Source organism: Trachemys scripta, chromosome 3 (assembly GCF_013100865.1).
Source record: "Trachemys scripta elegans isolate TJP31775 chromosome 3, CAS_Tse_1.0, whole genome shotgun sequence".
NCBI classification, from domain to species: Eukaryota; Metazoa; Chordata; order Testudines; family Emydidae; genus Trachemys; species Trachemys scripta.
Genome location: NC_048300.1, coordinates 40,326,414 through 40,351,853, shown reverse-complemented (window position 1 = coordinate 40,351,853; position 25,440 = coordinate 40,326,414). Strand labels below are relative to the sequence as shown.

The 25,440-nt window shown below is 41.4% G+C and overlaps 1 protein-coding gene across 7 annotated transcripts in view; it reads right to left on the bottom strand.

Annotated features, from left to right (window-relative positions):
- Positions 1-25,440, bottom strand: part of TRERF1 (transcriptional regulating factor 1) — a 140,273-nt gene that overhangs the window by 26,947 nt on the left and 87,886 nt on the right. For 4 of the 7 annotated variants that reach the window (XM_034764495.1, XM_034764498.1, XM_034764497.1 and 1 more), the window contains 5 exons: positions 11,355-11,448; positions 6,896-8,560; positions 6,072-6,124; positions 4,035-4,185; positions 2,844-3,092 (listed from right to left, as the gene is read on the bottom strand). In XM_034764495.1, the coding sequence (XP_034620386.1) occupies positions 2,844-3,092; positions 4,035-4,185; positions 6,072-6,124; positions 6,896-8,314 (1,872 nt within the window). In that variant the 5' untranslated portion in view covers positions 8,315-8,560; positions 11,355-11,448. The remainder of the gene's footprint in view (positions 1-2,843; positions 3,093-4,034; positions 4,186-6,071; positions 6,125-6,895; positions 8,561-11,354; positions 11,449-25,440) is intronic. The other 3 variants (XM_034764500.1, XM_034764501.1, XM_034764502.1) reach the window with 3 other exon arrangements.

Here is a 25,440-nt window from a genome sequence, read left to right as displayed (position 1 = left end):
CTTCCTTTTTGCAAAGAGGCAGTGTGGTACAAAAGCTAGGGCACTGGCTGGGACCCTGGAATGTGGGAGCTATTCCCAACTCAGCCACTGACCTAGAGTGAGACAGTTTACCTCTAGGAGCCTCTGTCCTCCCTCCCATCTTGTGTGTGTTTATTCAGACCGTAAGCTCTTTGGGGCAGAGATTCTCTGTCTCACTATGTTTTGTACAATGCCGCCTCAATTTCCATTGGGGACTTTAGACACTACTGTAATACAAAATGCTAACTATAGTTTCTTAAACTTTCCATTTTATGCTTTGCATAATTTTTTTTAAAACCCTGTTTACCAGTTTTAAATAAAAAAACTGAAACAGTATGGATGATGGAATTCAAAAATATAGAGGGTACAAATCAGTTGCTGTGTTTTATTTGTAACAGCTTCCATGTGAGTAGTATTGGAACCTGGTCTTGCAAAAAAACTTATGCACACGAGTAACTTATTCACATGAATAGTCCCCATGAAGTCAAAATGGAACTTTTCTCGCTGTTTTTTCCCTTCATCTGACAAATGTTTTATTTTGCTAGTGACTTTCTCTGTGTAGTAACAGTAGAAACATTTCTGCCTTTTCCCTCCTATAACTACTTTTCTCATACACTGAAGTCATTGGAACGCCTCATGTGAGCAAAAGTTACATGTCCAGGTATTTGTGGTATTGTACCCAGAATGAGAAAACAGAACTTTTGAGCCTCCTTTGATCACCTCTTCATTATAACAGTCAGTCTTCAATTTGGGGGTGGGAGAAGGACCCTCAGTTTTACTATTTGCTCCATATCTACCTCTGACTAGAAACCTTGGTAAGTTAAGCCAAAAAAAGTACAGAGCAGATTATTTATAACTTTTTTGTTTAAGGGGTAGTATTTTTTTATTATTTTTAATTCAGAATACCTGGTACTCAGCTCCTGCTGGAGTGAAATAAGGCACTAAGACTAAATTCCCATGAGCCATTGCTCTCTATGCCACTACATCAAATGGTTAAGGGCACTCTCAGTATAGGAAATGCAATATGGCATTTTTGAAAAATCTTCACACTGAATATTAAATAAGTCCCCGATGTTCTTGGCCTCACAGCTCAGAATTAGCTCTCTAATTCCCTGAAGTTCCAGACACTGTTGCTTAGATCCAGCACCGGATGCATTCTCTAGTACTTTATAAAAACCTAAATGTTTAACACTGGGACACAATGGAATGCCCATTTACTATTTGATTCACTTCACTGTGCACTGCTGTTGCAGAGTATTTAGTTTCCTTTTGCTTTCATTAAAGAGGCATTCACTAAAAAAAAACTGACTTTACAAATCAATCCTTGGGACCCCTTCATTGTAAGGCTTGAGACACAATGTGATTGAAGCAAAACAGTTACTGTTCCTTAGATCAACAGAAATCTGCTCACCCTATCTCTAAGGGAATGCAGCTCCTTCACTACTCCAATACATTTCCACTGCTAGTATAAAAAAAATAAACTGGGTCCAGAGTTCAGAACTGTGCGTTCATAATTTGCACATGTAATAAACAGGATGGCATGCATAATCCTGGGTGGCGGAGTGCACAAGTGGCCAATCAGATGCCTAACCGGCCAATGCAGACTCAGTCACTGCAACTGCATACGCAATTGGGGAAAATGTGCATGCACAACGCTAAACATTTGGCCCAGAACCTCCAGAGGAAATCTGCACACAGCACATAGTGGAGCTCAAGGCTTCAGCCATCCCTCTCAAGAGATTAGAAATAGAAAGGAGAAACTACACTGCTGAGCTATCAGCAAATGCAGAGATGCTGACTTCAGTGTTACTACAGAAGGTGGAAGTGTGCACTAGCTAAAAGAAAAAGGAGGGAAATTCATTTAAAAAAAAAAAAAAAGTGTGTGTGTGGGGGGGAATAAATCCACAAATATTTTTTTGAGATCACTGACAAGTGTTCATGTTATCCCCAATAGGCCACTCAACGAGAGAGAGAGAGAGAGAGAGAGAGACACGTTCTACTTTTCACTGTATGGGCAGTAGTCACACCTCGTGTGGCAGATTTCTAATGTTGTTGCACTAGAAAGTGTAGTAAATTAAACTGTTTGCTAAGCCCTCATTCAGCAAAAAGCTTTAGTGCATGCTTCACTGAAGTCCTACAGTCTCTGTCTTATTCATGTCTAATGCGTTTTTCACCTAGTGTCTGGTGATATCAGATTTATGAGTTAAAAGTCAGAAAATACTAATCATCATTACTTTTCCTTTTGGGTTTATGAAGTCCCAATGTTTTAACACATAGTTAAGATACATGCTAAAGGGGGGAAAGAAAAAAAAGACGATCCCATTGTATGTGCCTGTGGCCAGGCAACACCGCGCAGCTTCTTATTAGAACGTACCGCTTCAGTAAGTACCATACAGTGCTATTTAATCTACCGCAAAAAAGATACACAAATATATTTTACTTCAGAACAGGAAGAAAGTAGCTGCTGCATTTAAGCAACAAAACAAACACAAAGAAGCACAAATAGTAAAAAAACAGAAGGTAATAAATCCCTTTGTTTTAGTGGGATGGAAAATCCCTGCACTAATGTTTCAAATGGTTTGTTTTATTTCTGAGTATTGATCTTCCACGAAGGATGAAATTAATATTCCTGGATGACAGAAGAGGAATTACTGACAAGATACTACAGGCCTTCACCTTTCGTTGCTAGGTGTGAGCCACGCTGATTTATTAAACTATCCCAGAGTATGTGTGTATGTATACATCTTAAAAATGTAATTGCACTAAAACCAAAGGGATTTAAAAAGCATCACAGCACAGTTAGTAGCAAGAAGGGCAGCACTCACAGAAGATGAGCAGGGGGTGGCCACTTTTGGACTGCACGGTGGAGAGTAAGTCATCCTCATGAGAACTGGCATCTCGTCATCTGACACAGAATTGGCAGGCTTGTCTTTAACTGTGGTACTGTTGGTAGCGGGCTGCGCACTGGGCTCAGGCGACAGAAGCTTTACAGGGACAGAAACGGGCATGACGATAGGTGCGAGGCTATCCACCTCTTTAGGCGGCTGCTGTTGTGGTGGTTTCTCTCCTTCATCCTGTACAGACAATTACAGGCTTTCAGCCTCAGTTAGAGGGTTCCTATTGGATTTACAGACTATAAAAATAGTATGAAAATGTATTCATCGTGATCTGGAAAGAAATGGCTCTGGTGTGAAACAAACAGTTGCGCCCCTTCTCAGATTGCATATTTGGCCTGAATAAAATTGGCCAAATAATTATGACTTATACATAGGATTCAGCTTCAGTGATAAAGAACCATACAACATTTCTTTTAAAGATGACCTGCAAAGAGGAAAAATAGGTTTGTGCTTTTTATTGCTTCTTTATGCTGAAAGTAGAAGGTAAAAACATCTCTTTTCAAAAATATTTGTTTTTTGCATTAGAAATTCAGATCTTGTCTAACAGAGAAGACAATAGACAACAGAAGAACTAGTCTGATTATGCCATCAGAGATACCAAGGCAGAAAAACCTGATTGAGAGGATAAGTTATTTTTATTCAGGACAATTAAACTCATTTTGTGTTTGTTTTTTGTTAACATCTGTTTAACTCAACATTTGAGAGAAAAACTCTCTGTTAAAAAGATTCAACACTCCTGATCCTTTAATTAAGACTTGAAAGCATTTCCAACATTTGTCAGTCACCCAAGGAGTCCAGCTAAAAATAAGGAAGACAAGACTTGTCATTCCTGAAATTTCTAATGTATGAAACAAATAGAAAAATAAAATTTAGTTTTGCAGGGTTTCTTTATTCATTACAAAAACACAGGCACAAAACATTTTTTTTCTCCCCTTTGACAGTCACCTTTAAGAAAGGCTCTTGGCCTATGTATAGGCACAACTATACATATTTCCACTAATGTAGAGGGTAGCATAACTGAAACAAAATTGGGGAAAAAAATGTTGACAGAAAAGCAAAGCAAGCAGCAAACATTAACATGAAAAGAAGAGAACCAAATAAAGTAAAATGAACGGCTACCTGTTTAAAATTAGGAGATGCTCTTACTCCTCCATGTGATCTCATGTGACCATTTAGTGCTGGTAAACTCTTAAATTCCTTCAAGCATATTGAACATGTTAGCTTGCTCTTTATATGGGATCTCTCAGGAAACGTTGCTTTGTTTGGGCCACTGTTTTTACAGGGAGATAAAGGAAAAATCAGTTTGCCAAATGCCAGATGTTCCCTTTCACTAAGAGCCTTTTATCTGAGGATTTCAAAAGCAATTTGTAATTAAATTGTAATTAAGCCATAAAGCACTTCTTTCAGGTAGGTAAGCAAAGAAACCAGGATATAGACTTAAAGAGATATGTGCTATAGCCTAGCTCATTGATTCCCAAACTGGAGGGGAAAGGAAGTGGTAAACAGGACACTCTCTCTCAAGTAGAGTTGCCAACTTTCTCATTGCACAAAACCAAACACCTAGCCCTGCCCCTTCCCTAAGGCCCCGCCCCCCTTCCCTGAAGTCCTGCCCCGCACTCACTACATTCCCCCTCCCTCAGTGGCTTGCTCTCCCCTACCCTCACTCACTGGGCTGAGGCATGGGATTGGGGTGAGCGCTGTAACTGGGGGTGTGGGCTCCAGGGTGGGGCCAGAAATGAGGGGTTCAGGATGTGGAAGGGGACTCCAGGCTGGGGTGTGGGGGCTCCAGCTTGGGGGGGTCGGGCTCTAGGATTGGACCAGGGATGATGGGTTTGGGATGCAGGAGGGGGCTGCAGGCTGGGGAGTGGGACAGAGGGATTCAGGGTGTGGGGGGGGGGCTCTGGGCTGGGGCAGGGCGTTGGGGTGCAGGAGGGAGTGAGCGCTGTCTGGGGGTGCGGGCTCTGGGGTGGGGCTGGAGGGCTCAATGTGTGGGAGGAGACTGCAGGTTGAGACAGGTGGGCTCTGGGGTAGGGCCAGAAATGAGGGGTTCAGGGTGTGGGAGGGGGCTCTGGGCTGGGGTGCAGGGGGGGATGAGGGCTCCGTCTGGGGGTGGAGGCTCTGGGGTGGGGCCGGAAATGAGGGGTTTGGTGTGCAGGAGGGGGGCTCCGGGTATGGGGGGGCTCGGGCCTGGGCAGGAGCACAGGCTTACCTCTGGCAGCTCCCAGTCGCGGCGCAGCAGGGGTGCTAAGGCAGGCTCCCTGCCTGTCCTGACTCCGTGCTGTGCCCTGGAAGTGGCCAGCGGGTCCAGCTCCTAGGTGGAGGCGCGGCAGGTGTCTCTGCACACTGCTCTTGCCCGCAGGAACGCCCCCGCGGCTCCCATTGGCGGAGGTTCCTGGCCAATGGGAATGCGGAGCTCGGGGCCGGGGCAGCAGGCAGAGCCCCATGGCCTCCCCACCTAGGAGCCGGGCCTGCTAGCTGCTTCCGGGGGGCAGCGCAGAGCCAAGACAGGTAGGGACTAGCCTGCCTTAGCACCGCAGCACCACCGACTTGACTTTTAACAGTGGTGCTGACCAGAGCTGCCAGGGTCGCTTTTCGACCAGGTGTTCCAGTCGAAAACTGGACACCTGGTCACCCGACATCTTGAGAGTCTCAAGATGTGGTCCACAATATAGACCATTACGGCCTAGAACCAGAACTGTATTTTAGTGACTCATGTTTCCCTACCCATCTAGCAATAACAAAAAAAGAGTGCCAGAACATGAGAGCCACTAACTGGCAGAGAATTGTGCTAGCATGTGGTTCTCCTCATAGTACTGATGGGCCTTTAGAAAAACGAATCGATTCCTTGGTGACATTTGCTGCCAAAGATGGAAGTCTAAACAATATAGCATTGATCCACTGCGTAAATCTGAGCAGCATTAAAAGCATGCTGTCCCCCTGCCTTCACTCATTTTAAAGAAAAAGAACACTCCAAAGTAATTTAAATGTATTGCTGCAGAGATCGCACAATTTTACATCTAGTGTATACATCCTTAACCATGGCTTCACATAATAGTTTCCAAAACCAGCTGAGAACACCTCTATTCAATTGCAGAGCTCATTCATATTTAACCATAAAATAATTTCACTAAGAAATCTATGCCAAACTCATAATACCTTGGTTCAGGGGTCAGTGGCTGCTGCAGTCTGCCATCAGACAGTTGAATCTGCTATCAGAGGGGGAAAAGAAAAAGTATTTTTCAAGCAATAGCAACATAAAGAGTCTTCACAGCTTTATTATCATTATCTAATTATTTTTACATTTTTTTATGTCAATGAAGTGATGGTAAAAGGCTCTGAGACAGCCTTGGAGAATGCCATCCTACATTTAGCCACAAAATGGGTATGCCTCTGAGCAATGTCAGTACAAGTTGCTCTACGCTTACCTACTAACATGCTCCTCAGCCCTGATTATGTGATAGCATAATGGAGGGTCTGTGTCCTTGCTATTTCTGAGGAGCTACCAGGAAAGCTGCAAACTATTGACAAATCTGGTAGCAGTTTTTGAGCTTGGGATATCTGTCCATCAGGAACTGGACTGACACTGTCAAACTCATTTTACACTGGCCAATGAATAGCCACCTGCTGGTAATAACTCAGCCTAGAGCAGTGGCTCTCACACTTTTGTACCAGTGACCCCTTTCACATAGCAAGTCTCTGAGCATGACCCCCCCCCCATACATTAAAAACACTTTTTTATAAATTTAACACCATTATAAATGCTGGAGGCAAAGCAGGGGTTGGAGTGGAGGCTGGCAGCTCAGGACTCCCCCATGTAAATCAGTGACCTAGAGGTGAAAGATCCATTTCCAGTCCCTTGAAACATCTCAGCTCTGCCCATGCCCTGACCCATTGACTCCCCTGCAGTTATTTCATTTGTGTGTAGTACAGTCATTATTCAAAACAAGCCTGCGTGAATGGAAATCTAAATCATTACATACCTGAGGCCAAATAGCACTAGGAGACTCTTGCTGGGACCCTTTGTTATTTAGATGGATACCGGACGGTGCTAAAAGAGTCCGATGAGAGCCAGCGTTACCTACAGAATTAATTTCCTGCCGTGTAGTATCCTCTAGTGCCTCTGCCACACTCAGGCCAACGTGGGAGTTCATCAGAACTTGAGACCTACTGTCATTCTGGTATTGCTTTTGCGCATCGGTGTCTTCTTGTTGCTGCTGTTGTTGCAATACACTTTGTGGATACAAATGCCTATACTGCTGCTGTGGATCCTGGTAGAAATACTGAGGCATTGTTCCCAACTGTATCAGCTGTACAGGATGAGCTTGATCCTGGGAGTACTGGTGTGTTTCATGCACGGTTTTTGGGTCAGAATCCCTATGATAGGCAGGAAGATGCAGTTGCATCTGTTGTTGTTGTTGTTGCTGCTGCTGCTGCTGCAACTGTAACTGCTGCATAACTGGTTGTGTTTGATAATACTGAGCTATTTGCATTGGACACTGCCTCTGCTGTTGCTGCCGACTTTGTTGCTGCTGCTGCTGGATCTCTTGTATTGAGAGCCGCTGCTGTCCCTGCTGCGGCTGTTGCTGCATATAATATTGAGTCTGCTGCAACTGTTGTATCTGTTGCGGTAACAGCTGCGGAGACTGCATTTGTTGCACATGTGGTTGTCCTTGTTGCATTGCAGAATGCATTTGTAGCTGAGATAAGTGTTGCTGGTAATCATAATACAACTGTTGTTGGTGCTGCATGACTTGCATTTGCTGCTTTTGCTGAGTGCTTGCAAAATTCTGGTGTACTTGCTGTGGCCCTTGCTGATATCTTTGCACAGTGGAAGTTACAGATTGTTGCTCAACAGCAGGCTTCTGAGACAGCAGCTGTCTAAGTGCACTGTCACTGGCATTATCCATCACTGAAGACTGAGCATGCAAGACCTGAGCCATATTGTTGACTTGAATTCTTAAATTTTGGTTAGCGAATACTTGTGTAAAGGAGTCCAATTTATGTAAAACTCCACTAGTAAGTTTTTGTGACCGAAGTTCATTGGCTTGAGAATAGGAATATTGGTATCCATCAGCAGATTCACTCTGCCCTAACGGGCTCCACATGGCATTCTGATTGTTCCTTACCGGAACGTGGTTTCCTGAGCCAGTATGTGTCCAACTTGTTTGTCTAGAGGAGTCCACTGACCCAATGTTTTTTGAACCTACATTCAAAGCTATGCTGTCTCTTGAATCCTGGGGGAATTGGGGAGAGAGGGGAGAAGCCTGAGAAGCATCCATGCCTGATGTTCCATAGCTGTGATTTAAAGGGGGGAGAGAGTTCATTTGGTGTGGTTGGTAATACAAATTCTCATTGCTGTTGGCAGTGTGGTTAGGTTTGTACAACTGCTGGTCCCCCATTTTTGGTCACCTTTATCCTGATCTTACAGGCACAAAAACCATAAACTTGTAGACCCTGAGATATTCCAAGTACGGGGAAAAAATTGCTAGAATTTGTTATTATTCAGCTTGTCCATTTACATTACAAGGACTAATTCCTTCTGGTCTGTTTGCAATTCCAATTTCAGATTAATGCTGCTTCACATCTTTGAAAAAGTCCAAAACACAAATCTTAAATGAAAACAATAGATTCACTGTGCCAGGTACCTGTGAAGTGAGAGAGAAATAGTTTAAGTGCATTTTACACAACTTTTGCTGTTTCCTTTGATGTAACAACAACCTAATGGGGAAAAAGATATAATCTTATGAACAGCTGTAGCAGTTGGGCTATTCCATAGCAATTGGATTCCTTCATCTCATCCCTCTATTCCTTTATTTCATCCCATTATAGTGTTTCTACAGTTCTCTTGTAAAATCACTTTGCTTCATCAATGAAGGTGTGCTTCCAAAACCTCTCCTTTACACACACACTTTTACTTAGCTGGCCATATATAGCGCTCAGGTGCAGTTTTTAACCAGAGACTAAACCAGGGGTAGGCAACCTCTGGCACGCATGCCGAAGGCGGCACGTGAGCTGATTTTCAGTGGCACTCTCAGTGCCCGGGTCCTGGCCACCGGTCCGGTGGGCTCTGCATTTTAATTTAATTTTAAATGAAACTTCTTAAACATTTTAAACACCTTATTTACTTTACATACAACAATAGTTTAGTTATATATTATAGACTTATAGAAAGACCTTCTAAAAATGTTAACATGTATTACTGGCACACGAAACCTTAAATTAGAGTGAATAAAGGAAGACTCGACACACCACTTCTGAAAGGTTGCAACCCCTGGACTAAACTATGAGAAAGAGACTCATTTCTAGTGTTCCCAGTCTGCTAGTCAGAGACAACAGACACATGTATAGTAAACTCTAATTCACAAACTCCTGAAGATATCACAGATGGCTCTACTATGTCTGATAACACAACTGAAAGGAAGTGGTGGCTTGGAATCCAAGTGCCAGCACTGAGTTGTAGTAGGGATGGGGGAAGATGGGGGACAGTATGATTTAATTCTGATTCAGAATTAACATAGTGGCTCCAACGCCGCCACACAACATCAGGGCTTGTTTTATTCCATATTATCTTTACAGTGGTGTGGAATGAAGAACAAGAAGTCTGCTATTGGGTTGAAGATACAGCATTGTGTACATCTCTGAGGAGTAATACGCAAGGCTAGTGTGCTTGTTAAAGTGACAATCAAATCAGAAGAGCGGTTACACCAATCACCTCTGTACACACAGAGTCATTTACTCATCTTCTATATGGACTTTTAGTAATTGCTAAGACAAATCAAGCTGTCCAAATTGTCAAGTGGTAACAGCACGTATTTGTCACAAGCAACCTCTTGATGTATCTAGTAGGTACCAAGTTTAACTTCCATTCTGCCCTCTCCCTTCCCCCCCCCCCCCAGGTTGTCCATCAGTTCCTTAATATTTTAGCAGACTGGTTTATCCTGAATGCTTACAAGATAAGGATGACAAATGAGAACTGTAATTCAGTGGGAATTAATTGATTTAAAAATGTCTGTACTGTTTTGGATGCAATTAAAAAAAGAAAATACATTTGTGTGTTCTTGGGATGTCTATCATTTTGTGGATGGGAATGATCACACTCTCTCTCTCTCTCTCTCCACACACACACACACACACACACACACACACACAAACTTGTTGCGAAGCAGTTAGAGTTACTACTACACACAGGCATCTACATGCAGCATAATGATAATGTAAGTTTATCTCTGCCCTCTCAACCCATCCTTCTCCCAAACCTAACTGCTCCCCATCAAAGATTGTGTATTAATGTCTTAAGATTTAATTCTCGGGGGGGGGGGGGGAGGCTGACATGCGGGGGCAGAAGTGCAGGTGCTGATGAGGAACATTTTAACCATCACCAGTTGCACATAAACAACACATGTTTATACAATGCTGCACAAACTCTTATGCCAGGTGCAGTCCATAGAACCTTCTCCATAGTAGGATAACAGTATTACCTCCAAAAAACCTGATCCATTGGACCAGATAATCTCAGAATACACCTCCCTACCAAATTTTTGTAGATGGATTTTTTTGGGGGTGGGGATGGGGAGGGGATACCAGTCAACCACAAAAGGTCAGCCAGCCCAGGAGAGATTTCAGCCACAGCAAAGCTTCAAAGACTTCCTATTAAAAATTATGAAGAGAAACAAAACCTACACAGAATATTCAAAGGGCATAAACATGGTGTATTCTTCACACCGATAAGCCACCTACTGTTAGAGAAAAACAGGAATGTATATCTAACACCTAACTATGGAACAGTGAGCAGGTGCTTCCATAACATACAGAGAGTACAAGAGAATACATGGTATTTTTGCTGTGTATATAGCATAAAAATGGGTTAGGCAGCTCTCTCTGTTTATTAATAGCGCTGGTTTGTGTTGCATTCTGTAAGAATTCTCATGCCTGTTAATTTTTTTGAGGTGACAAATATTCTTTTTTAGTCACTGGTTATGAGTCATATTACTGACACAACTAATGAGTGTAGCCCAAGTGTCCTCCACAGATAATTAAGTACTAACAGACTATTACAATTTCAAAAATACGAGAGAGTATTAAAGCATGTATAATTCTTCTCAAGGCGGCAGAGAATATCAACATAATTTATTTACAAAAATGAATTTACTGGCCAAAACCCACATTTGAGAGGGGAGTGCCAGGGCAGCAGACATTACTATCTACTGCAGCATCACTGCAACTAGCATTATGGTCAAGAGGGAATTCCATCTCCCTGGAACATCCATCAGACCCTATTTATTATGGCTGTAAGCAGGAAGTGAGGAGTTGGCCCATAACGTGCAAGGGTATCAGAAAACATTGTCAAAAACATAAAAAGGTTTGTATTTAAGAAGTAAGCCTGAATGTGTCTCATATGTTCGCAGACACTCTCTCTCTGCAGCAGACCTTACAACTTACCTCCAGCTTGGGAGGTGGGGCATGTGGTCCTCTTGTGTATAGTCTACAATGTCGCCATCACTGTCACGCAGATACTGATTACTTGTGTACCAACCTGAAAAAGTTAATATGAAATATTATATTATTATGCCAACTACTGAGTCACAGAGCGAGTAGAGAATTCAGTAACTATAGAAATAAATTGTAAAATGAGCTCTCATTTGCTTAAGAAGCTAAACTATTCCTTCACATCTATATTAATATCAACACACGTCCCTGCAAGAGCAGTATTTCTGAAAATATCTTGAGGCTTCTAGAACTAATGACTTATGGGCTTGATCCTGCATGGTGTGAGCACCCTCACCTTACACTGGCTTCATCAGGAGGGGAAAGTATGCAGCACTTCACAGGACTGAGCACTAAATAGAGAGCAGCGTTTTTCCCTATTACAAGCCATTAATTAGACTCTAGAAGCACTGAGGAACCTGATCTCTGATAAATTAACTGAGAAACTTTTGAAAGTGTAATAACAGAGTTTACTTCCCCACCTATGAAAGAAATAAAAATAATATAACTACTTTTTATTTAAGAGCTCATGCCTGAAAGCCCTGGCGTGTCTTAACAATAGGACAACAATCAATAGCTACCAAAATGGCAAAAAATGAGCCAATGCTCAAAGAAATCCTAGAATCACTGTATGCTACAACTTCAGCTTCTACATTCTGCAAAATACATTTCTACAGTCACCTATCGGACATTTTGGTACTACAGAGATAGCCTAACGATGAGAGCATTAAATATACAGAGATAAATAATTAAAAAGAGTAACACTGCCATCACCACTATTTCTGCAAGTTACTTGGCAAGAGAAATATCCTCTTAAAGACTGTGGGTGAAATCTTGGCCCCTTTGGATGGGAATTCAATAGATTTAAATGGGGACAGGTTTTCACCTCAACTCTCTTCCCAACCTACTAGTCCCCGTACTGCTTGATTGTATAAATATTCCATTCTGAAGACCACAGGAGAAGTTCCATATAACAGCGGTAGTCCACAGACCATAGTTTGAGAACCACTGTTATAAAACACAAACAGTTCTATCCCAAGCACACCAAAATAACCATCATATATTCCAACTCCCTTCCCCCCATTCACACAAATTAAAAAGAAAATAAATCTTCAGTCTTCCCGGGAAGGATGCCACAAATTAATTCTGGCGTACATTAAATGGGAGAATATTTCAAAATTGTGGGCTCTCAAAAAAAGGAGACCTTGCTTTTCTATCCTCTCTAAATTAGATTATCAGACAATCATTGGATCCAAATGTTTTAATCACAATGTGGGAAGTGGGGCAGTTGGCAGTTCTTTAGGGAGATGGTCCTGTATCCTTCCCAGCTTTATGTACAAAAAACAGGCTCTTAAAAACACACTTGCTGAATTATTCTAGATGTATAAATAATAGATGGGTCACATTTATAGACCTATACAGCTGCCTGTTTGGTTCCCATTTAAATTCCAGAGCAAAATATTAATTCAAAAATAATTCAGTGTTAAAAACTGAGTGGGGAGGCTGGGGAACAGTACTGTATGCCAGTCGGGTTTCGATTTCTACAAAGCTAATGGAGAATTAACATAAGATTGCAGGACAGAGAAAGCTGAGGCAAGCAGACCCATTAAGCCACAGAGCTACTAAAGTAAAGTAAGGACCTAAACTGCCCAATGCTCTGCATGGCTATGAATCAAAATGTAATCAGATCGTACGTATTATCCATTGTATATCAGGTTTTTCAGCAGTCATATTAATCAAATGTCTACACACTTTTATAGGTGCGATTTCTCATAATTAGGAGTTAGCATGAAAGAGAGGACTGAAACAATATATATTTCCATACTTTGGAAGACAGGTGCAAAAAGGCCTCCATGCTGGACAGGATCTGTAGGATTCATCTGGCATTTTTAATTAATTTCACTGACAAGCAATAGAGTTTTAAAGATTGTAAATTCCTTGGCAGCAGAACCTTCTGTATTTTGTCTTGTACAGCAATAAACATGCTGTCATAATTTAATAAAGAATAAATAAATAATGTAAGACTTCTCTCAGCAATCCAAACAATATTTTTATAAAGCTTAAATCAAGAAGTTTGTGTGTATATAGGTGCTTCCTTGCTCCTCCCCTAAACTGGAAACAGCTCATTAATGTGTCTTGATCATGCTTCACTACCCTTCAATCTGACAGAAGGGGACATAGCGTATTTGTTTCTGATATTAGAATATGAAGTTTCGTGCCTATATAATAAGATTCCAGAATTGTCACTCTACTCTGAAGCCCAGAATGCCTGGAGTCAATGTGAAGTGATGGAAACAGCTACAAGCTAGGTTGGAAGCTTTTTGTTAAAATATCACCAGGCTGAATTATCACTGGGTTCACAATCTTACTATCCAGTTTGTTCTCAGTTATTTTGACTTTACAATTACACCAGTTCAGAGTACAGCTGTAGTATAGCATATATTTATTCCATGCCAAGAGTCCTAAACCATTGTGATAGCAGAGGTAACTCAACCAATCACCACCTTTATTCTACAAGTAATTTGCATGCAACAAATTTTATGGGTTGTATGAGAGAGACTACACAGATGGTGGATTACGTGGCCCAATTGCCACATCTGTGCAACAGCATGGGCTTTCAGCTACTAGTATTCAATAATGGTTAAACTGAAACTCATGGGATACTGATCTTCTGATGCTCTCCCTCATTCTTTTCCATATACTAAAGGCATTTTGAATTTGCTTCATACTTTGCATCAGTGGAAGAGTAATAGGATTTCCTTATTCAAGGCTATATTACATTTCTCTATGCTACTCTGACACCGGGTTCACTCCCACAATGCTTCTTGTAGCTAGTTCTCCACTCCCAGCTTCTTTTTTGCATATACAATAAACATATCAGAAGTAAATGTAGTGCATAAACAGAATGGAGATCATGTAACACCATGAAAAGATGCTATCTGGGTCAGCCATGAGACAGGTGTGAGGAAGGGAGCCAAAGACGTTTTATTTTTCCTAAATAGAAATTCATTTGTCAACCTTGAGGACATGTAGGAACACGGTAATGCAACTGGAAGATTTGCTGTCAGGAACAGGTAGTGAAAATTTGGTCCGAGGTCTGGGAGTTGCTCTTTTAAGTCTTGGACGGTGCCAAAATACCTCTATTGGTCCAAGGGAACAGTGACCATTTCAATACCGTATATCTCACGACCATTAAGATTGGAAACATATTTTTTTCTGTTCTTGATAGTTCAGGATGGCTGTTAGAACCAGGCCCAGTGCTGCACACCATCTCAAAGGTTCGTAACTCAACATAAAAAAAGATATAGAGCATTAAGCCCTAATTCTGGAGGATCATGGGAACATTGGCAGCTATAATAATTCCAGAGTTGAAGAGAGGCTGGAGGGGAAGCAAAATGCTAAGTGGGATAATCCGATTTTCAAGTCTGGATATCATGAAATCTACTCATTTTTTAAAATACATTTTTAAAAATTAATGATGCAAGTGTTCAGTAGTTTCACACACCCTGAAAAAATAGTGTGTCTTCTTTTACAGCAAAGCTCCTTGTTCCAGTGAAGTATGAAAGGTTGTTGTAGTCTCATGTGGCTGCTGACATCATAAGCAGTTCCTGTTTTTATTCTTTAAGAGGAACTAGAACATCCTAACTAAGTTTAGAAATTATTGGATTGGGTGGGGGAAAAGAATCTAACATTTTCTCCATTTAAATCTATTTTTGAAAAATAACCGATCATCTCCTCTGGAAAGCTGCTAAAAAAGAGAAAATATATATGGGGAGAATTTCCTCTTCTTTTGATAGATAATAAACAAAATGTTCTCAAACTGGCCAGTTAATTTAAGCTTTTCATAGAATTACCAATGTTCTTGTAATCCAAATGGAAGAGGTTAATTTCTAGTCAAGATTATTAACTCAATTTAGTGAAAAAAGAGATTGTTTCTTCATTCCAAAAGAAATTGGGGGCATTTCTGTGACTCTCTCATTTGTCATCTTTGTTGTTAAATTGCTTCTTTACTTTCAGATGAATCAAATAATTCTAAGCACTGCAAGTGAAATCTTTATTGTATTACTCATATACAAGGTTAAAATAAAATTACAGGATTGCTTCAAAATGTGGATGCAAAAGATCGTTACTACAACCTTAGAGAAGGGGCTTGAGTGGCACGTTTCCCAACTGTTGAAGAACCAGATAGGATTTAATAAAAGATTGGTTCACCGTTGATACAAACAAGATGGTTTTTAATATTCTCCATTATGCTGCTGCCCATCTGATCAATGGAAGTAGTATTTGAACTCTTTTTGGGGGGGGTGGCGAATGACCTCTAGTGATCTGGGTGTAGAGAATGTTTACGTAAACAGTTTTGTATCCCTCTCTACTGAGCTTTATGCCAGGGATTGTGCCGTAAATTTGCCTCCTGTAAGATATGTACATTGTAGGGGAATTCATCAGCTTTTCCCTAAGGCTTATCTTTTATTTATTCCTATTCTTGAAATCCTAATTTTTAGAAGAGACAATTTGACAAACTAGATCAAGCCACTGCAGTGGAGACTCCTCCGGGAAGGCAGGCTAGACTTTGCCTATCCTTTTTGTCAGGCATAGTATGAGCTCTATTCACTGCTGCTAACTGGGGCTGGGCACAGTTTTGAATGTCTTCTCCCTTTCAGATGCCACCAGTTAGTATCCTGCCTCTAGCAATGACCAACACTTGTTTTAGTGCCAGGCAAATATCTCTAATGCACTTAGCCAACTGGGCAATGTTCATGTTCCTTCTTGACCCCTGCAGGTGATCTGATTATGCCTGAAGCTTGAGTATGGATTGTCTTTTTCTTAGCTTCCACAAGTACATATGCTGTTAAAGAGTCATATTACATTATAATTTTAAAATTAATCATTTTCTATACTTATGTATTGCTTATGATTGTACTTGCAAAATGCTAGGATTTTTCAAGACAAACAAGAACAAAAGGTTCCTATCCTGAGGAACTCACATTATAGGGACAGACAGGTGAAATACAGAAGAGGTTAGGAGGAAATGGGAAACAGCATATACGATTACGTTTTCAAAAGTGACAAGTCATTCTGGATGATTCACCTGAAACCACTTTAAAGTGACTGATTTTCAGAGGATACTTACTCAGAACTTTCTGAAAATTGGGTACCCAAAAATTGAGGTACACAAAGATCACTAACACTTTTGAAGATTTGGACCATAACTCCCACCCCAACCCCCCCCTTTTTTATTTTTAGTGAGTGTACATGTCATCTTGGTTTGCAGTGGGCAGTGCAATAGATAGATGTTGGTCTTCTAAAATAATCAGATGTAGTAAGGATGGGGGCCTTGTATACTGTACTTATATTACTGGGATACATAAAAAGCTTTTAGATGCAGCTGACATGAATATAAATGTAAAAGAAACACAAGTCAAATTTTCCAAAATAAAGCCCTTCATTAAGGATGCAAAGAGCGAGACGCCTAGCCATTCATAGAAAGCCAAAATGAATTAGCATAATTAGAGAGTTTATAAATCGCTGTGACCCAAAGACCTCTTGATGCCAACTGGCAGAGGGCACAGGGTAAGGGTTACAGGGATCCCCTGGATCTGGTATTTACATTTTAGTTTACCAAAGAGCGTTATGTAAGTGTTCTACTGAAACCTGTCTCACAGTGGTCGTCATCATCTTTGCAAAATGCATGTGCGGATAATATGTAAGGAGATAAGTATGTAGATTGGAAATTATGTTCTTAAAACCTTGAAGTTAAGGACAGATCACCCAGAGGCAAAATGCTTTAAGACACGTTCCACCACAGAAGAGGTGGGAGACATTTCAACTTCCTCGTTGACCATCATGAATTGTGTGCTATTTAACACCCGTGAAAGACTCATGACTTTGTGAAAAAACTTAATTTTTCATTTACTATTTCATTTTTCCGAGTACGACAGTGCTCCAGCTTCCTCAATCATAAATCCACTTCTGCAGTTATGTAACATAAAATTTTATGCCAAAGCAACAGTAGTCTGCAGAACTCTAAGGATCAGCAAAGAAGAAGAAAATGTTGGTACAAATTTTCTCTGCTCGTGTGGAATAAACCTACACAGGCTTCCATTAAAAACTGGACATCTACCATCTGCACGCAGCATCTAAGTTTACTACAATATTTCCAATTCTATGTATATAGAGAATATCACAAATGCCAATGGCAAAAGATAAAAGGTAAATACTGAAGTGCAATGTCCTTTTTTAAAATGGCATCTAATGACCAGGAATGCATACAAATACATTTGGCAGTCTTCCCACAATTCTGATCAACTTCACTGATGGCAGGTTTGACTCATTGAGATTTGGAGGTTTTTTGCTGGTATTTTTGCCATTATTTCTATTACAATAAAAGGCTACAAAGAGCATCTGATTATCTAAATTGCTGGGTCATGATTAAAGAACATTTGACTGAAAGAGTAGAACTCAACATCCTTATAAATGAGAGGAAAAAGAAGAGAGCAATATATATATATATTTTACACACAATGATAAAATATTAAGGTTTCAAAGTCAAGTACTCAAAAGTTAGAAAATGCCACAATTAAGGTTGCCATTGAGATTATGTGACAAGATAAAGGTGATGCAGTCTGTAGAAGGTTAACAAGTCCCTGCCTGTCATGTGACAGCTGAGGGTGGAGTATAAAAGGAAGAAAAGCTGGATCAAAGGGTTTCCTCTCTTCTTTTAGACCCTTAATGTTGGTAAAACTTGGAGACATTTTTGCTGTGTTTTAAATTGCTTTTTTTTTTGTGCAACTGATTTGCGGACAATAAAACAAGCCATCAAGAAAGAGCCTTGAAAAGACTAATTGCTTGGAACTTTACTCCCTTTCCCCAACTGTGAACTGGTGGGAAGTTTTATCTGATATCCTGGGAGGATTTAATGAATGGCAGAATGGAAAAGCAGGGAGATAGAGACAAGCAGTCCAACACAGGATGAAATTTGTTGGTAATTAAATTAATTCAGAAACAAGGTCCTGCGTATACACACATTCATAAGAGAAGTAGGGGATATTGATCTAATATCTAAAATATTTTCTCAGCATTTTCACATTGCTGGGTTATCTGGCTCTTCTGGCACAATACTTTGCATGAAAGAAAGAAACTGGTTCATCTAAAATGCAGAATGTAAATATATTCTCTGTAATTTTGAGTGTTCACTTGTCTGAGGTCACAGAGACACTGTTCTAAAAGAAATGTATAATCGTCCTACAATCAAATGGATCTGAGCCAACTGGACCCTCAAAGTTTTGGTTGCAGAGCTGTGGCAATAGACATTCTAAAGTCTGGTTTGCCTGAGCTGTTTGGCTGGTTGCAGTAATATCTTCCATATTCCATTTATCTTTTTCTCTCTCTTCTCTTGAGGCATTAGAATTTTGTTAAAATCTGCCAACTCCCACGTCTGCATCTAAACAGGCCTCTAAAAATTGTTGCTTTAAACAGTTCCTGTATGTCTTTTGCAAACATTAAAAGAGAAGCTCTCACCTCTTCCACAAGAATCAGACAACATACCTCATTTAAGCACTGTCTTAGTTGAGGGGATCCCCAGTCAGTGTTCTCGGGTGCTTAGAACTGGGCCAGATTTCACAATCTATGAAAGGTTCTGATCTCGTGCTTTGGAAGCAATCATATTGCAAGTACCAACAATTTCCTTCATCTCATTTTTCCTAACTCTTTCTTTTCTACTATATCTCTAGAGAATAGAATAGGCTATTTTTATAAGAACATTTTTCTGGACTTGTTTTAGTTGGCTATTGTAAAGTTTCAGAGTGAGCCTATTAAGAGAGCTATACTTCTCAGGACTACACTTCCCCATAATCAAAGTGTTGCAGATGTTCTGGTGTAAGAAAAGCATTTTTATCCTGGCTTAGAAATTTTTTAAAAGGAACCCTAGAGGTCATCTTAACTTGTTGAGGACCTTACAATAATAAATGCATTGCTATGTATCAATCATATAACTAATCTCATCCCTGTAAACTGTCTTCCAAATCAAATTCAGACTGCGTTTGATGAGGACATGAAAGCAATCTGACCTCTCTCTTCAGAATATGTTGTCTTCTGAGATTAAGTACTTAGATTTGTTTGCTTTTTATGAGGTGGGGAAGAGTGAGCAGATGGACATTTAGCATCCCCTGAATCCATGGAACCCAAATCCATACCCCCTAAAACAGTGGCTCTCAAACCTTTGTACTGGTGACCCCTTTCACATAGCAAGCCTCTGAGGACGATCCCTCCCCTTATAAATTAAAAACAACTTTTTATATATTTAACACCATTATAAGTGCTGGATGTAAAGCAGGATGTGGGGTGGAGGCTGACAGCTTGCGACCCCTCCATGTAGTAACTCTGCGACCCCCTGAGAGGTCCCGACCCCCAGTTTGAGAACCCCTGCCCTACAACATCAATTCCCACATCAGATTTGTGCGCCAGCTGATGAGATGCACAGAAAAGAGAATGCTATTTAAATAATCAACGAGAGCCCAGTTCTCAGACCTGATGTCCAATTTATTACGTGCTCCTTGAAAGAAAAGAAACATTGTGGCTTTTCTCCTTATATTCTTCATTCACGCTTGGTCTGTGGTTTTTTGAAGCATACTTCTAAGATGCCTGGCTGGAAATAGGGGAGAATGAATAGCCATCACCCACACTTTTTCTTAATTAGTTCCGCCACGTTTTATGTACACAGCAAACAGTGCCATTTCTAAGAAGCCCTTTCCTTCGCAGAGGCAACATGGAGAGTGCAGTTGCTCTGAGTAAGACTAACAAAACTAAACAGTAAATAAAAACAGCTGCAACCGAAATGAGAGGGCAGGCAGTGCTACACTTTCTGCTGCAGAGGCTGAGCAATTGCAGATTTCCCTGGAACACCAACATGGTGTAGTCACACTGGAACCTCTACAGTTCCTTATGTCCCTGGAAGGGGGGTAAAGGGGGAGGGAATATTACATGCCAACCTTCAGGACAGCAGCAGTACAAATCTATGAGAACTACTCTTCAGCCTTTACTATAAAATCAGAGCCATGCAAAAGCAATGGCAGCCGATATCCCAATAAATGCTGGTATTGCCACTGAATGGATACAATTTAACGGTAAAGGTTACAGAGATGGATAAGTACGTCATTTCTTTTTACTGTCCAACCGCTATACATTAGTACCACGTCTAAGAACCTCCATTGTTCTCCCAAGACCAAATCCTGTATTCCTTACAAGTTCCAGGATTTGCTCTCTGCAGAGTGCTTTAGAATTGATATAAGCAGCAGGGGCTCAGATAATGCATCTTTTTGAAAATCCATGCAAATTATTAATTGAATATTTGCATGAAAAAAATCAACACAACGCTCTTGAATAAAAAGTTACAGCGAAAAACAAGCTCTTTAAAACAAATACAGATTATACGCATCTTGAAATTCCAGTAAGCACCAAGCATACGAAGATATTTTAAAAATGAACTAATACTTATTTTTAAACAAGAACAATAGAAAAATACAGCCTTAATATAAGTTTCTTCAGGCACTGAATATTTTTATTGTCCCGGTCTTAAGAATTACAACTAAAAAAATCCCAAAAGGAAAATTTCCTTCTCACCTGTGAATTTTCCTTCTAACACTCTAAATGTTAGACAATCTGTACACTACAGGGCATGCCCCGCTCCAAGGTGGTTAGAAGCAGAGCAAAGATTGACAGAGAGCCTGCAGCCAAGACTGTCCCCTCAGTGGAGAACCCCAGAACATAAAACTCAATATATACACATTTCATTTTCAAAAGGGTTTGACACACTAAGAGCCTAAATCCCACTGTCACTGGGATTTAGACTCCTAAGTGCCTAAAGCCCTTATGAAAATGAGACTTCGGTATTGCAATGTTGACAGCAGTAATGCCTAAATACCTTTTAAAAATGTGGGCCTTTGTCATAATAGAAAATACACAGATGAGTCCAAGTTCCAATACATTCCTAGCTACAAAGAAAGCCACATCGAGAGACAGAGCGAGAGAGAGAGCGTGCGCACGCGAGAGAGAAGGTTGAAACAGTGTAGTGGCTCAAACAGTTATCTGGTTAAGGCATCTAGCACCAAATTCGTGCTCCAAAAACCTGTGTCAAGTGTTGCTAAGGAATCTTTTGATAGGGTCTTCAATTGTAATGAACCAAAGCAGATTTTTGATCACGACTCTCACAACATGTCTCCCTAATGTGTTGGGTTTGAAGCTGTTTGGTAGCCCATCCTGTAGAAACTCTTAAGACATCCTTTACAGTGGCTGTCTTGTTATTAATCCACCTTTTGTAGCACCAGTATCAGAATTTAGTCCGACTGATCCAATATATCTCGTCGGTAGATGCTTTTCAGGATACCAAATGTGTATCAAGAATTCTCTCCAAGTATCCCAGATACCTCAGTTCTCCCCTTTCAGCTTTCACAATGCTAATTTTAGCAAATGCAGATTTTGGCAGTGGATCAGTTCTTGGGTTGGAATTCTTTCTGAGGCTGTTGTTTCAGAGAGGGTTCCAGCTGTAACCTCACTAAGTCCAAGAACCATGGTCTCTGAGGCCAGCCTGAGGCAATCAGGATGACTGGCCTATTCCTTTAGATTCTGTTTACTGCCCTTTCCAGAAGAGGAAAGGCATAAAGTAGGTCCTGTGGTCACCTCTGAGATAGAGCATCGACTGCTTCTGCTTCAGGCTCTCATCTCCTTGTGAAGAACCTCATGGTCTTTCTATATTCCCGAAGGCAAAGAAATCCCTGGCCACTCCAACACTTGCTCTGGAGAGCTCCATTTCTTTTTCTCTCTCTGACCAGAAGTACAACCCTCCATCTCCCCATTTTGGGGGGAAGTCTGCAATGAGGTCTGAGAACATTTCATCCTGAGTTTTTCATTTCTTCTGCCTCAAGTTAGCCAGCCACTCAGCTGTTGATAAAAGCCCTGTCTTTTAGGGTCTGGCCACTGCAGGCACCATGGTTGGAGCAAGAAAAAACAAAAACAAATCCCACCACACACTATTATTGCTCGTATTCTGGAGAGGCAACAGTAGCATTTTATATGCATTTCTGACCTTCCCCCCCTGAGATTCTTGCCAGTCTTGGAGGAACCTCAGTAATGGTAAATAGTGTGTGCATGGTGGAGGAGAGCTAGATTGGGATTTTTGACTGCAGTATATGATGTTTGGGTTTGCTGTTGGGCCTTGGGGCTGGGATGGGAATTATGTTCTCAGTTTTGCTAGGCCTTTGAGGCACTTATAGTGTTGGAGGGGACAGCAGGGGACATCTGAGGGCGAGCTGGATAGTAATCCCCTCTACATCCTCTTTAGGTTGTCCTGACTCTCAATGACATTATGCTGAGACAGGTGACTAGTAGGAGACAGGGAATAGCCTTATTCAAAAAGACAAAGGGCAGACCAGCAAGATACGCTGTGATGTTATTCACCAAGATGGTTCCCCCAGAAACACTAGAGTGAAAGGGAATTGCAAAACTATACCTGGGGGATTTACCATGCAGCTATCCCACATAATATCCAGACCAAAACGGAGCAATTTTTCAGTCTTAGATTCTGCTTCATTTCCCCTGCACTCCTGGTGAAAGTGCAGAGAAAAATATATAGGGGTCTGCTCAGATTGTCTAAAATATTCACTATTCCCAGGTTTTTTTTCTATGTAAGATTGTTTAAAGCCATTAAAAGCTTTGCTAACCCTAAGATAAAGCTCTTATATGAGAGAATGAATGTTATATATAGTGGGGAGCTACAGCCTTTTTTTTTTTTTTTTTTTTTTTATGGTCATACAATGCTAATGTCTACCTCATGTTAATTGAGAACAGAGTCCTGAGTCCCAAAGAGATCCTGCCTTTCCAGGGACAGCTCTTCACTGGCCTCCTCATTGTCTACCTCCAACGACTCTTCCAGTTCGTCCTTGGTGGTGGTAAGAATAGGGGAGCAGAGACCATAACCTTTTTGGGTTCAGTAGTCGTGTAACTGATCAAAATCTTGTGCAGCTCCTTAAATAATAGGAAGGTTACATTTCCACTGTCAGACCTTTTCCTGGTATCCTTGGTTCTAAAGCAAGTCCTCCTGAGCGGTTTGCTTTCTATCCTGCATTGGTTGGTGTCTTCAGGGTCAGAACCAGGACATCTGCTTAGCAATGTGCACAAAAATATCTTTATTCCAGTGGCTGGCCACAAGAGCGTGCTGCACCAATGCTTCTCTCTAGAAGGCAATGAGATCGGCGGTCTCAGCACAACTCCAAGCAGCTGCTTGAGGTACGTTGTAAGGACTCTGGAGTAATGTCTCAGCAATGCTGAGATACTCAAATCTAGGCGCAAATGGGCAAATTCTGGCCCTGTGCCAGTTTTTAAATGGGAAACAGCACAGAGGTAAATAGGTCAGAAACAGTGGTCTGCAAAGTGGTGTGGGATAGCAGTTGGAGGACTGACAAAGTAGCGGGCAGCAGCATTGGGTGAACACGAACAGAAAAAAATTAACTCAATTTACACTGAACTTAGAGCACACTGAAATACTCAGAGCTCACAAAAAAATGCGGAGACAGTGCTCTACAGCGAACTACGTTGTGCAAATGCAAGCATTTACAAACTGGATTAACTCTACTTAATCTGGTTTAAAGCTCTCTGTGTAGACAAGGCCTAGGACTGGACCCTTGAACTTTTTTTTGACACCTCCTGAAATACTGAAGGATTCTGACTCCACTTCTTCATGTCCAGGTCTGCTGAGTCACTCCACCGCTATGTTCTCCCTCTCCTGTATGTGGATAGCTTTCAGAAAGAGCGAGAGAGAAGGTGATGTTTTGAGCAAGTCAGTATTCATGCACACAGACACCACCACTGCAGTGGCATACGTCAACTAACAAGGGAGAACAAAATCTGCCTTCTTCATTTCCCCTTATTGGTTGACCTATGCCATTGTAGTAGCAGTGTATGTGTGGATGATTACATAACGTTGATCAACTCTCAGTTGAAAATGGAGATGTCCTAATGCAATGGCCCTGAGGTCTAGCATCTTATACTCTTCCTTTTCTCCAATTTGGACCACACCCGCTGGCATAGGTGACACTGTGAACTTGTCTTTGGGGGGGGGGGGGGGGGGGGTTGGTCAATTTGAACTGACTCTAGTACCCACTTGTCCAAGATAGAAGTTGCTCACACATGGCAAATTTCTGAAGTCTCCACCCATCAGTGGACTCCTGATGGTCAAAATGACAGACTGGACTTCTACATAGAGTGCTTCCACAGACGTGCACAGGCTGAAATTGTGAACAAACAGCATCACTTGCCCCATAACTTCAGCCGTACAGTACGCAACGCCATCCACAGCCTCAGAAACAACTCTGACATTATAATCAGAGGGGCTGACAAAGGCGGTGCTGTAGTCATAATGAACAGGTCGGATTACGAACAGGAGGCTGCCAGGCAACTCTCCAACACTACATTCTACAGGCTCCAATCTCACTGAGGAGTACCAAAAGAAACTACACCATCTGCTCAAGAAACTCCCTGCTACAGCACAGGAACAAATCTACACAGACACACCCCTAGAGCCCCAACCAGGGGTATACTATCTGCTACCCAAGATCCATAAACCTGGAAACCCTGCACGCCCCATCATCTCAGGCATTGGCACTCTTACAGCAGGATTATCTGGCTATTTGGACTCTCTCCTCAGACCCTAAGCTACCAGCACTCCCAGCTATCTTCGAGACACCACCGACTTCCTGAGGAAACTACAATGCATTGGTGATCTTCCTGAAAACACCATCCTGGCCACCATGGATGTAGAAGCTCTTTACACCAATATTCCACATGAGGATGGACTACAAGCTGTCAGGAACAGTATCCCTGATTGAGGCCACGGCAAGCCTGGTAGCTGAGCTTTGACACTTTGTCCTCACCCGTAACCATTTCAGATTTGAGGACAACTTATACCTTCAAGTCAGCGGCACTGCTATGGGTACCCGCATGGCCCCACAGTATGCCAACATTTTTATGGCTGACTTAGAACAACACTTCC